We start from the raw sequence: 12,956 nt of genomic DNA, 5'->3' as shown, positions 1-12,956 counted from the left end.
CCTCTTCGCGGGTTTCTGAAGACGAGTGCTTTTCTTCGCGGAATGCTCTGGAATATTTTAAGTAATAGATAATCATATTTTACTTTTCGAAACGAAGTTAAATCATTTGAATACTTTCCGCTAAAATAGTATCACATTTAAGGGATTTTCAATCTTATAATCTTATACGTACATAATAACACAAGGAAAATACAATGCACAGTAAATAAAAATGCAGTTAATATTAACGAAGCACAACAAAATTCAAATGTATGCCATACTAGACGACTATACAGAATTTGCGGCGGAATTAAACTATCATATATCAGTACTATGACTTCTGAAATTTATTACGCATTACACTGCTTCGCGAATGTTACTGTCGGTAATCAGATCTTACTCCACGTATTCCTCAATGTCCAACAGGTATATTTCTCTGTAGCACTCGTACTGACGCATGTACGCCTTGAGCGGTATTATCGCTTTACGATAGGCCATAAGCAGACGCTCTCTGTACTCCACAACGTTCGGTTCCATCAAGCCTAATGAGAGGTACAAACTATAAGCGACTAGGTATTTTGGTATTTTATGAATTGAGCCTCACTTATTTCTTTTATACAACTCATTCTTAGTACGTATATTTTAATGTGGGAAAAATTAAAAACGAGATATAATCATACTAACAGATAGACTTACGAAATATTTTATAACTAGCTGTTCATCATGATTTTACCCGTGGTACAGCCTATATAGTCTATGTCATTCAGTGTAATTGCATCTTTCTAATGATGAAAGAATTTTTGAAATCGGTCCAGCCGTTCACGTGTGATTGCATCACTAAGGGAAGTAGGAATTTGTTTAATATATATATATATATATATATTAATAAACTAACCAATAGATGTAAGAAAGAGTTCCTTATCAAACACAAGACCGGTCATAATCATTGGATGCACTTGGGGGATAAAGTGGCAGCGATACAGCATCTCTCTGAACAGCCTTTGGATAACGACCTGAAATCAAATGTTGTAACATAGATATTAAACTATACCATTATGTTATTTAAACAAGTGAATCACAATGAAACGAAATCTAGCATAATACAATAAGAAAGAATACAATCATATGATCTCTCAATAATATATAACTAGTGCTAAATTTTGAAAAAAAATGAAAAAATAAAAATAATACAAACGCTTCGCTTGTGTATACTTCTTCTTATTACGTGTCAGCCATTTCCTATCCTATATAAGAGTTTTTAGTATGTTTTGTGATCCGTCGAAATTGGCCCGTTTCCCTTTAGAAGTTTCTTCCTTAATAACTAGCAATTTAGGTGGCAGTCGCGTGCAGGTGACAGATTTATTTTCAGGTTTATTAACATTCATTGTTTTATAGGAAAATTTCGAAACATTATTTACGTACCTCAAACTGCTCCGGTGGGGTAGTATAATAAGGTCCATCTTCACACATCATCAGATGGAAGTAAAAGAGGGTGGGCGTGGGGGATCGGAAGGGGGAGTTGATCAGGTCATTGGCGTCCCATTCGTAGTCCTCTTCACATACATAGGTGCACAGGCAGGGCGTCTCGCAGAGGCCCACAAACATCGCCATAGATTGTTCGATGCTATAACGCAGCGCGTACTGAAAATGGGGAAAAGATGACTGCATGTGTGCGGGTTTTTTCATCCTATATACAATAAATTAACATATATTTAAAGTAAACAAGTTTCTAAGAAATTAAGAACGTAATTAACTATTCTATAACTTGACGCTTTTCAATGAATGCGGCCTTTAAAAATATCCTATAATAAATAAAAATAATAAATACATACAATAATTATAAAATATTATATATATGTTATCCAAAAGGTTTAATGCTTGCAATGTATTTTAAATTGTTATTTTGTTATTATATTAAATGTTGCCTGTTATGATACTTCAAATGAAATCAAAATTCTATATTGTACACCAAGTCGTACAGAAATAAATTCATTTACCTGCATACGAAATCTAACAAGCTGCATGAACCGACACAATTTACTAATTCCGTAGAACTCCCATTTTTTCTCGTATATATTGAACCATCTATAAACAAAATACAAGCAATTCGATTTAATTTTATTTAATTTTATTATCCATAAATATTTATATATAACATAACAGCGAGAAAAGAGACAGTAAACAAATATTCCAAAAAAAAAAACCACGAAAAAGCCTTATATGCTAAAACCTATTTAAATTTATAATTTGTATTTTACAGCAAAAGCGAATAAAGCTGCGGACAAAAGGCTAGTTGAATATACATAGTTTCTTAGATATTATTTAAATCTCACCCCTTTCCAACATCTCTAAACGACATCCGAATCGCATGCGCCGTTGCGTTCAACCACGTTATGTGCAAATATTTTAACATCTGAGAACAATTTCAAACAGTATACGTTAACATATAAAAAAATTGAGTCAATAATGATTTTTTTATCAATATCCACTTCACCTCGAAATATTTAATTAGTACAAAATAATGATATGCATATAAATACATTATTAATTTCAAAACTATATATCGATAAAATATTCTATTATATAAAGCCCCCAAGCCAAGGTAAATATTAATCTAGCAACAAATTTGATCAACATGTCGCAGAATCGCCGGCAACGCTATATGTTGTAGGGAAGATAACGCAATGTAACGATTTCTGAAAATCTTAAATGAAAACAACTAAGCAAACAATGTCTATTTAAACAAACTATGAAACAAAAAACTAGAAACAAGTGTTGTTGGAAAGTTCACCGATTCACCGAAAGCAGAACCAAAAGCATCCGAACAAAGAAAAAACAACATTCAAACAAAGATGCTAGTAATATTGTTGATCAGCTGTTGCTCAATATATATTGATTTAAGGCATAATTTTACCATTGAGGTGCAGTGTTGTTGCGCCGCATCAAACTCTCCAAGGCTGGCGTTTCGGCCGTAATTTGTTGTGTAAAACAACATGCTTTCCACCTAGAAATAAACACAGTTTTAAGTAACTGAAACGAAAATTGCGATTATGTGTGTCGAACCTAATACAATAAGATCATCTCTTTATATTATTGTATTGTCACCGATCTTTGACATGTCTACAAAGTTTGGATTAAATCAGTCCAATTAAAAATGGGTCAAAATCGAATTTGAAGGAGTCGGTTACAAACCAACATACAAGCAGTGAAGCATATTAAATTCGCGTTAAAAATTTTATTTTCAATATTTATACTGATATCCGGGACCTCACAACGTGGTATAAATATGTAAGTAAATAGAAAACCAGATTTTGGTGGAGCTTTCAAATAATAAAAATGGTAAATATAAACCTTAAGACACTCTTCGACCACTAGATGTATGCAGGAGACAGATTCCGTGAGGACATAGAGCGAGTTCCACTGATTGAATTTCACACGACCCTTGAAGTCATCCATCACGCAGGGATAGCGGCCTGAAAGTTTTCAAAGATTACGAACCTAAAACAATCAATACATCATATAATAAAAGTGTAGAGGTCGAATTTGAGTATAATAGAAAAAACAGAAAACGCGTTGGGAGTTTTATGAATATTTTTTAGAGGATATACACAGAGGAATATATAGAGGAAAATTGTTTATCCCTTAAGTGTACAAACTTTGAATTAAAGTAGGCCCAAAGAAGTCTGTTACATACAAACACTTATATGTTTGAAGCTAATAAAAGCGTGTTAATAAAAAAGTATGAGATCAATCAGCTAGTCTTTATAGTAATCATATATTCACAGCCATAATATTGCGCATAAGATACATTTTTAAACGCATGCATACCATAATCTGGCACGGGCGGCACGTACTCTTTGCTCGGCACGTCGATAAAATTGTACACATCTCGGTACTTCTGTATTGTGTAGATTATTTTCATTTTACCCTCGGCTCTTCTATGGAGCAGGTAGCCCTGTATTTTGAATTGGTAGAAGATATTTACGTTTATCTGACAGTTTTTTCTGATGTTGATATAATAGATACTTAAAGAACATCAAAAATTCGACCATGAGGCGAGATTTTAACCCGCGTCTTTTGCCTTACCGGGTTCGAATTTAGCTTCAAGATCGATTTTTGTATGTTCTTTTAACATTTTTCATTTATAAAGCATTTCAATCCTATTAAACATTTTACTAAGCCAATAGAGGAAGTAAAAGAATTATTAATTTTTCTCTGAACTAAAGCACATTTATTATTTTATATCAAAGCTCTTTTTCAATTCATACGTCAAAGCTTATTGTTCATATAATACAATAAATTCGGACGTGTATTGAGATACACGATTACTTGAGAGTAATATCGAAAATGTATATGAATTTGAGTATTTACCTCATGTTTCAAAGCCTTCAGGTGATCCTCATCGACTTCCACCGCCTGCCTGTGAATCCTGACCATCTTGATGATAGCTGGCATGTAGTGCAACGGCATTTGGGGCAGACCGTCCAGGAGGAGACAGTCCAAGTACAAATAGAACCTGAAATGTTTTTACTTTCAGGCAAGAAAGAAACACATACAATACATTTATTTATACGGATATAAATCAATAATATAATAAATATTTAAACAAAGATTTGTAATTTTGATATTGATAAGATGACTTAATATAAACTGATGTACAAAATCGAATCAGTGTTGTGAGGGCCAAGGTTAGAAATAGATTATATAGAATACGATTAATGGTGAATGGAGTCTGCAATGGTCCACGAGTTTTAGCTTCGATTCCCTCGATTCCTCGATACATATTTATTTTTTACTTCCATGTAGAATTGAGAATGGACGAAATTCAAGGCAGAATTAGCACCAAACGTGGATCACGTGTCAGGACAGTAGGTCATTAAATAAACTTGGTAAAAACGTGTATGTCAGGAGTGCAAATGCCAATAAGAAATATTTATATTTATTAAAGATTTATCTGCACATGTCTGAATGTTTTGGTGTTAAAGCCCTACTTTTAATTACGTTTTTGTTAACTGTATGATGTTGTTAATTTTTTGTTCTCTTTGTCTTATTATACTCGTACATAGCCTTACCTAATATTATTTTCTACTTCTCTCCTTAAATCTACCGCAAACTTGACGCGTCTCGCAAAAGTCTCTGGATCGTCGGCCTTAAACATCAGCCGGATTCGAGGAATTCTAAAAAAATTAATGTATTACGGCGTTTGGTCATCCAAGATAATGTATCAACCTTTATATTTAAGGGTTCACGAACTAGAACAATATTCCTAGTGAAGCTATAAATAGAATAACAAATAAGCACAAAAAAAAACCTTAAAACGCTAAATATTCACTTCTAATATACTCCCATAAGTTCTAAGCTACTCAGAGTAGATTATTCTGTTTTATAGTCTAGTACAATTATTTCAATAGCTTATAAATATCTCTAAATCTATCTATTTAATGAATTGTTAATTATTACACAATTGTATGCTTTTACTTTGTACACATTTATGATGAGATTATTTTACCGTAACACATTTTCGTTGTGTTTTCTTTCTGATTTATTACTTTTTTGCGTTTTTTAGAATGAATTTGTGAAAAGCTTATAATTTAATGTTAGTAAGTTTGTTCTCTATTAACATACTTCGTATTTTTTTAATCAAATAAGAATAAATAAAACATATACACTATATAATAATAAACACGTATCTAAGAGACTCACTGAAATCTTCGTTTGGTCCCATCGAGAGCCATTACTTCCCATTTGTCTATTGCTTTGTCGTAACTAAACGCAGCTACGTTAATCCACTGTGAAGGAAGAAAATAATTATTTATTAATGACCAATATCCAAATTGTAGTTAAGTGTAATAAAAAACGTATTTCTGTTATTAAAAATTATCACGAAATATTTAAACTAGCAATAATATTAAAAATTAAAACTTAATAAATGCTTCCTCCTATCAGACGTGAACTAAAGCACTTACAATTGCAATAACAATTAAATATTAAATTAACAAAATTAAATAAACCTCATATAAATTATTCAGCATCTGGAACATGTCTCCACTTTTAGTGGACTTGCCTTCCTCTTTGGGTATGAATGCGAGGCCTGGGCACGGGTACTGCTCACCTTCGATCATGCCTAGATTCAACCACTCTTCAGGAATTCTGAAATATGGATATAACTATTCTCTCTTTACTCTAGTCTATAAAACATCCATATACCATTTTCTGTCCATTCTAATCTATGATTGAAGTCTAGAGTTATAAATATGAAAGTTTATATAAGCTTATATTATCAATAAATTTATATTATTTGTAATACACATAGACTCTTGTTAGTTGGTTTGCCAACAATAAACTCAAAAAATTAAAAAAAAGGAAAGAAGGAAATGGGAAGACTTATATACCACTTTTTTCAATTCCCCAAAAGACTTTAATGTCTAAATATTTATTTGCTTACAATATATTACATTTGAATATAGATTACAGTAATTATGAGATCTCATATATTTGTCGAAGTTCTCACCTTGCAAATTATCATTTCATACGAATACAATTTTAATCAAATCAAGTATAGTAAAGTATAAGGAAAAAAAAGGAAAAGGTGTTGTAAAATGTAATATCTTCTAGGCAAAGGATATAAATCTTTGACGTTCAAAGTTCCAATACTAAGTACATATATTTATTTTGTAATTTATAAAGCACTTGCAGACATATAACCACAGTAAAGCAACCTGCAATCGAAATCGGTGTTGTCAAATATTTCCAAGTCTAGTTTTGGAAAAGGACTGTAGAGGGCGTAGTGCTCTTGTTCCGAGATCGGGTACTCCGATGGAGGGAGCAACCAGTACGGCTGGATGCCAAGTTCGCGGAGCATTTTCTGTAACAAGTATTTCAAGGACGGATATGTGAGATCAAATGTATCATTGAGGGACCATAGGTTCAATTGATAAACAAAAGATTGTAATCTGCTAATAATATTAGAAAGCTTATTTTATTTTGTATGTATATAACGTTTTCACGCAAAAACTACTGGACCGATTTCAAAAATTCTTTCATCATTAGAAAGCTGCGAATTCGCTGGGTGGCATAGCTAGGTGGTATATACGGGCGAAGCTGAGGCGAACGGCTTCTCTTTTCAAAAAACAAATTGATGTGTATGATATATATACGTATGCTTTTGTTAGTTTTAGTTTAACAAAGACCATGGATAAAATGCAAATGCATGAAAGCTCGTTACGATAGTTCATACATCATTTCTGGTAGATGTTTAGTTGTCAAGTGAGCACTTGAGACTGACGCAAAAGCAAACGACCAACGCCAGATTTTCCTGATTACGGTCCAGTCTGTACAAAGTACGTTCGCTCATATGTCGGCTCCAGTGGTTAATTTGTCCATAGCACTGACAAAAAGTACGTATAAAGAATCGTATTTCTTGAAGTTTTTTTTAAATTTTAAAAACATTTTTGATTACCTTTATGTTAGCAGCAAGGAACTTTCTTCGCAGTCGTTCAATTTTGACCAGCCTCGGCAACTCCTTGGGCAGCACAATACTGAGAAACTGCAACTTTGGTACGAACGTCTCGAACGGAAATTGCTGGAACGATGTTTATTCATAACTCTTAAAGGGAATTTATTATTAATATGTGTAGAAAAGTACAGTTTATTTAATTAGGCAGCCTTATCAATTAATATAACATATCAATCGAAAATTAATTAGGACTTTTTCTTGCTTATACATCAGTTATTAATAAAGTTTAAATATAAGTAAATAAAACACTCTGATCGATTCCTTGGTTCAGTGGTTAACGCGTGAGCGTGAGCGGGTTCGATTTCTGGTGGAGACGCACAGAAAAAAAAGTCTCGGTCTGGCAGAACACAGAAGGCTACCTACTTATCCATAAAGAAAATCAGTGAAATATACATCTGGTATATCATCTGCCCTACTAGGGGACACGGGATTTAACTTGTTTTTTTTAAATACAACACGATATAAAAATATGTTTAATCTACTATCCGATGTTAATTGTAAAAGTCTTTAAATATTTGAAAAAACTTCCAGTTGAATGGAGCTGAATCGATCCAATGAACTTATTAAATATTAACTAGAGACTGCTTTTATCAAGACGAATTGATCGAACTTCCTCATATAATTAAGTTACAGACTTCCTTTTAATCGCCGCAAGCATTAAATATTCTAATCGTATTATTTTTATTTATTAATTCGATAACTAACGAAGCGTCCTCAAGATATTTGATTGTGAAGTTTAAACAGTTACAAGGCTACTTTAATAAACTAGCTTTCCGCCTCAAACTAACACTGTGCCAAATTTCGCCCAAATTGGTGGCCTTCTTTTTGAGATAAGCGTGTTCAAACGAACAAGCAAACTTTTCAGTTTATATCTCTATAAGATAGAATTTCACTAACAGAATACTTCACTATTCAGGAATGACATAGGCTATTAATCCCGGGTGGTTAGCCCGGAAAAAGTCGGGGCAAGTGACTAGTATATAATATAATGTAACATATAGTCTTAAAATGTCTCACAATGCTCTCATCCTCTCTGTAAGTAGTCCATCGTCCTGGAGGTAACAGCAATTTGGGTTTCTGTGGTTTCGGCAGTGACACCAGCATTGGCGCCAGTTTATCTGTTTTTGCCTGTAAATCATTTTTTAAGTCATATGACTATCAACTAAGAAAGGATTTTGATATATTCTACCCCCAAGGGGAAGAAATAGGGGATGAAAGTTTGAAGCTGCGGGCAACAACTACTAGTCATGTATAAAATATATTTTTAAGCCTTTGTAAATGCACCTGCAACATAAGCTTCATGCGCTTCTTTGCGTACACTTCTCTTGAAGGATCTTCCTTCATCATATTTGACACTAATTCGGAGTAATAACCACGTTTTGGGATGGAATCTCTCTCCGTATTATCATAAACCACATCGTGGTATTTTATTCTCTTCTTCTTACTGAACGTTACACTCATTTTTACCTATTTTATCAATGGATCGAATAAAATAGAAACTAATATAATAATGTTATAACAATAATTATTTAAAGTGACATTATGTTTGACAGATATAGTTTTAATCTTTTGCGTAACGCCAAGAAGTATTTTTCTTTGTTACCTAAAAGGTTTTTGAGGATTACTTATATGCAACCCCTTTAATGTATAATATACTAGCTGTTACTCGCGGCGACACTCACGTGGTACCTTGGTTGTTGTTATTCCCGGTGGAGAGGCACAGAAAAAAGTCTTGGTCTTGCAAGACAGAGAAGGCTGATCACCTATTTGTCTATAAATAAAATCGATCAGTGAAACAGATGTATATCATCTGCTCTCTACCCATACCCCAGAAAGGGACACGGGACTTCACACTATATAGTTTCAATAATGTTCATACTTGTAGTGAAGTATACTTATATGAGAATTTTCTATATAAACCGCAATATGGAAACGGAAAGCGATAATCTAGCGATTCTATTAGTATTTAGCTGGCGTCGTATTGAGGCTATAATATTGTCCATAATGTACAGTAATTATTGCGGACCTAATCCTAAGATCTCTTAGCGATAACAATTTGTTACACTATGTGGGGATTTGTGTTATTTCATTACGATCATACAGGATTATGATAATTATAATTTTAGCATTACTATAGATAACGCTAAGAGCTATTTTCGTAATGTAGCTAAATTTAAAATAAGCTTTATACGCCTTCCCATCTATACTTTTATTATAAAAGTGAAGTGTTTGTTTGAACGCACTAATATACAGGAACTACTGGTCCGATTTGAAAAATTCTTTCAGTGATAGATAGCCCACTTATTAAAGAAGCCAATAGGCTTTATATGTACCACGGGCGAAGCCGGGCCGGATCGCTAGTAAATGATATTTCAGAGTTTTTGACATCGTTAACGAATTTAGATGTTTTTTTTTTTTTTTTATTGAAAGCTGGTTCCCATGCAGTCCCGTTTAAATTTGGTCTTGGTCTGACAATTTGCAGGTGGTTAAATTTTATAAATACTTGTAGAACAGATAATGAAAATCATTAGAAATTATAAAAGAGTCTATATTTAAATAAAGTAAAAACAAACACAAATATAAAAGCAAATGAGGGAAAAACGCTATGAATTAAAAAAAAATATGCAAATGTATTTTATACAGCTTAAAATTAAAAGTGTCATGAAACACTTGGTACAGTGGGAATATATTTTATTTGATTTCATTTCTTCCATTGTTGAGCTATAAGATACGAGATTTATCCGCTATGAATATAAATATACATTTATCAACAAATCAGTAACGTTACTGAGTGCGCTATTTCAAAATTTAAAGTCATTGGTAACATGCTGACCGTTGCTGACAGCTGAAATGTATGAACCTCTATGAAACGTTTTAGAATAATGCGTTATATCAGTATGTGCTGTGGTCAGCCGTGACGATAACGCGGCGCCGGCGTGCGGCGCGGACGGCCGCTGATAAATTAGCGCTGAGCAACACTCGCGCTGATATATATTACTCTAAAAACCTTTCATAGTTCGTAATACAATTCAGCTGTCAGCACCGACGTACAGCGTGACACTAAAACTTACCTAGCCATCAGCACTGATGACCGCGTGCGCGAACCTGTGAATTCAATAACATGTATAAATTATTTATATAGTAAAAAAGAAAAAGATAAATCAACAACTATTAATTATTATTGTACAAAAATGACGTAACGTCATCCCCTGCTGAAGTTGAACGGAATTTATCATATATTAAAGCAAGCTATTAATTTTAATAAGTTTAATGAAAACATGGAACAAAATATGAATAAAATGGATAGCTTAATAGTACTTAATTACGAATTGCGTGTTGCATGGCTCCACCAGACGCTAATTACAGTAAGGAAAACACCGACTTTTTCAGGCTATTGTAGGCGATAATTAAATTCAACTTGGCGGGAAAAGTGGGTATAATTAATGTTATGGAACCGTGTGTTTCGCAAACCAGACTGTCTGCGATATTTGCAGGATTATGATAATAATAATTTTAGTCTTTCTATGAATAACGCAAAGAGCTATTTTCGTAATGTAGCTAAATTTAAAATAAGCTTTATACGCCTGCAGACTGTCTGCGATATTTGCTTATTAGACTAGCTCTGTTCTGCTGAACTGGCTGTGTAAAATTCGCATTGTGCATACTTGACCTTTGCCCCTTTCCGTTATTATATCGAAAGGGAATCCACGAAAATTTAAAGTACACATTTGTTCCAATCATTTCATGGCTTTTATGTTGTCAACAAAGATGTAAAAAAAAGGTAATTTATAGTTGGTTAATGTCTGAAACTAATAATGATAGTAAGACAATATTATAACCGACGTCCATGGGGAGAATTCAGACTCTATTTTTACTAATTTACTATCAAAAGCAAAAGGAATCACGGCCATCAGATGAAAACCCTCGGATTTATATAGAAACAAATTGATATAAAAATGCATTCTTATTGAGGACGTTCTTTTTTGGGAATGTTGGTTAAAGAATTACTCTATTAAATTAAAATACATTAATTGAATTTAATATAAAATAATTGTCAATGAAACGCCGCTAGCGATGGATACATGATATTATTTATTTGAAAACAATGTGAAATGAAACGCGAACAAGCGGCAGGAGTTAATTAATGTTTAAACTATGTTTTAATTATGAATTTGTGATAAATGCATTTGTTGAAGCTAATGATATGTATTTTATGTTTGTTATAATATAATTTTAGATGTTTCATTTTACGTCAGCAGTGTTGTTTTATGAAAGATCAAGCATTAAAGGTGAAATATGGAGTTTTTAGTTAGCGAGTATTATTCCACATATTCACAGATATATTGACTTCTGTATAAAAATTATGTGTGACATACCTAATGACAGGAATGAAGGAATGAACTAGGAAAGGTGAGGAGCAGGAAATAGGCCTCCGGCTCCCCCACTCACCGTACGAAACACAATAGTAAGCTATTATTTCACGCCGATCTTCTGTGGGGGTGCCGAAGCATGCTCGACTCCCACATACATAAATTAAATAGAGTCTTAAAAATATATAGACATCAAGTGAGGAATGCGTCATCTTTGTAATATATTTTATTAAAAATATGCCAAAACAAAATGAAAGACTTGGGAAGGTTTGAAATTTGCATTAATATACTTTGATAAATTTCACAATTTTAGACGTAAATATAGTGTTATTTACCTTATTATTACAACACTTAGTTTTTTTAGTAATAATACAGGACCTACGCAAACACTGTCGCAAAAGGTAATAAAACTTTGTATCGTCTAGACTCTAGACCAAAAACTTCCCTGTTAAATACACTATTTACTCTGCTAGGGCAAATTTCACCCATGACATGGCAACACTGTAATGTAGAAACAGGGTTAACGCAGGAAATTCGATGTTTACTCGTTCTGCGTGTCGACGCTGTCAAAGGGGAATCTCGATATTAGTATAGTATAGAAGTAGAGGTAGCCAACCTTTTGTAGAGTGGTAATAGATATTGTATAGAGAATCCTTTTGGTTTACGTTTTGTATTAAATTTACAAGGATTTATAATGATTTGTATTGATTTAAATTTGCAGTTGACCAAGATTAGGATGGTATAACTCGAATTTAGTTATGTGTCATTTTACGTATGCAACCGGTGTAATATTGAGGTGCGGTACATACCTATTATGTTATAAATGAAATAGAAAAGTCGAAATATTTTTACAATTTACACCGACAATAGAGGGACATGTTTAAAACAATTGTAGAAGTTTTTTGTGGGAGTCGAGCACGCTTCGGCACGAATTGGGCCAGCTCGCACCGGGGAAGTACCACACCCCCACAGAAGAGTGGCGAGAAATAATAGCTTGCTATTGCGTTTCGTACGGTGAGTGGGGGAGCCGGAGGCCGGTATCCTTTTCCTTACCCTTCCCAGCCCTTTCCTTTATTCCTCTTATCAATCCT

The 12,956-nt window shown here is 33.3% G+C and overlaps 1 protein-coding gene across 1 annotated transcript in view; it reads right to left on the bottom strand.

Moving 5' to 3' along the window:
• Positions 1–8,956, bottom strand: part of LOC119837295 (dynein heavy chain 1, axonemal-like) — a 54,533-nt gene extending 45,577 nt beyond the window's left edge. The window contains exons 1-16 of the mRNA XM_038362811.1: positions 8,780–8,956; positions 8,513–8,623; positions 7,439–7,561; positions 6,699–6,844; positions 5,991–6,129; positions 5,683–5,768; positions 5,052–5,156; positions 4,351–4,495; positions 3,808–3,934; positions 3,331–3,452; positions 2,894–2,983; positions 2,313–2,392; positions 1,977–2,064; positions 1,402–1,620; positions 875–992; positions 380–521 (exon numbers count right to left, since the gene is read on the bottom strand). Coding sequence (XP_038218739.1) covers positions 380–521; positions 875–992; positions 1,402–1,620; positions 1,977–2,064; positions 2,313–2,392; positions 2,894–2,983; positions 3,331–3,452; positions 3,808–3,934; positions 4,351–4,495; positions 5,052–5,156; positions 5,683–5,768; positions 5,991–6,129; positions 6,699–6,844; positions 7,439–7,561; positions 8,513–8,623; positions 8,780–8,956 — 2,018 coding nt within the window. The remainder of the gene's footprint in view (positions 1–379; positions 522–874; positions 993–1,401; positions 1,621–1,976; positions 2,065–2,312; positions 2,393–2,893; positions 2,984–3,330; positions 3,453–3,807; positions 3,935–4,350; positions 4,496–5,051; positions 5,157–5,682; positions 5,769–5,990; positions 6,130–6,698; positions 6,845–7,438; positions 7,562–8,512; positions 8,624–8,779) is intronic.
• Positions 8,957–12,956: the final 4,000 nt, after the last annotated feature.

The sequence above is a fragment of the Zerene cesonia genome, chromosome 27 (genome assembly GCF_012273895.1).
Source record: "Zerene cesonia ecotype Mississippi chromosome 27, Zerene_cesonia_1.1, whole genome shotgun sequence".
Taxonomy (NCBI): domain Eukaryota; kingdom Metazoa; phylum Arthropoda; class Insecta; order Lepidoptera; family Pieridae; genus Zerene; species Zerene cesonia.
This window is presented reverse-complemented; position numbering and strand designations above follow the sequence as displayed.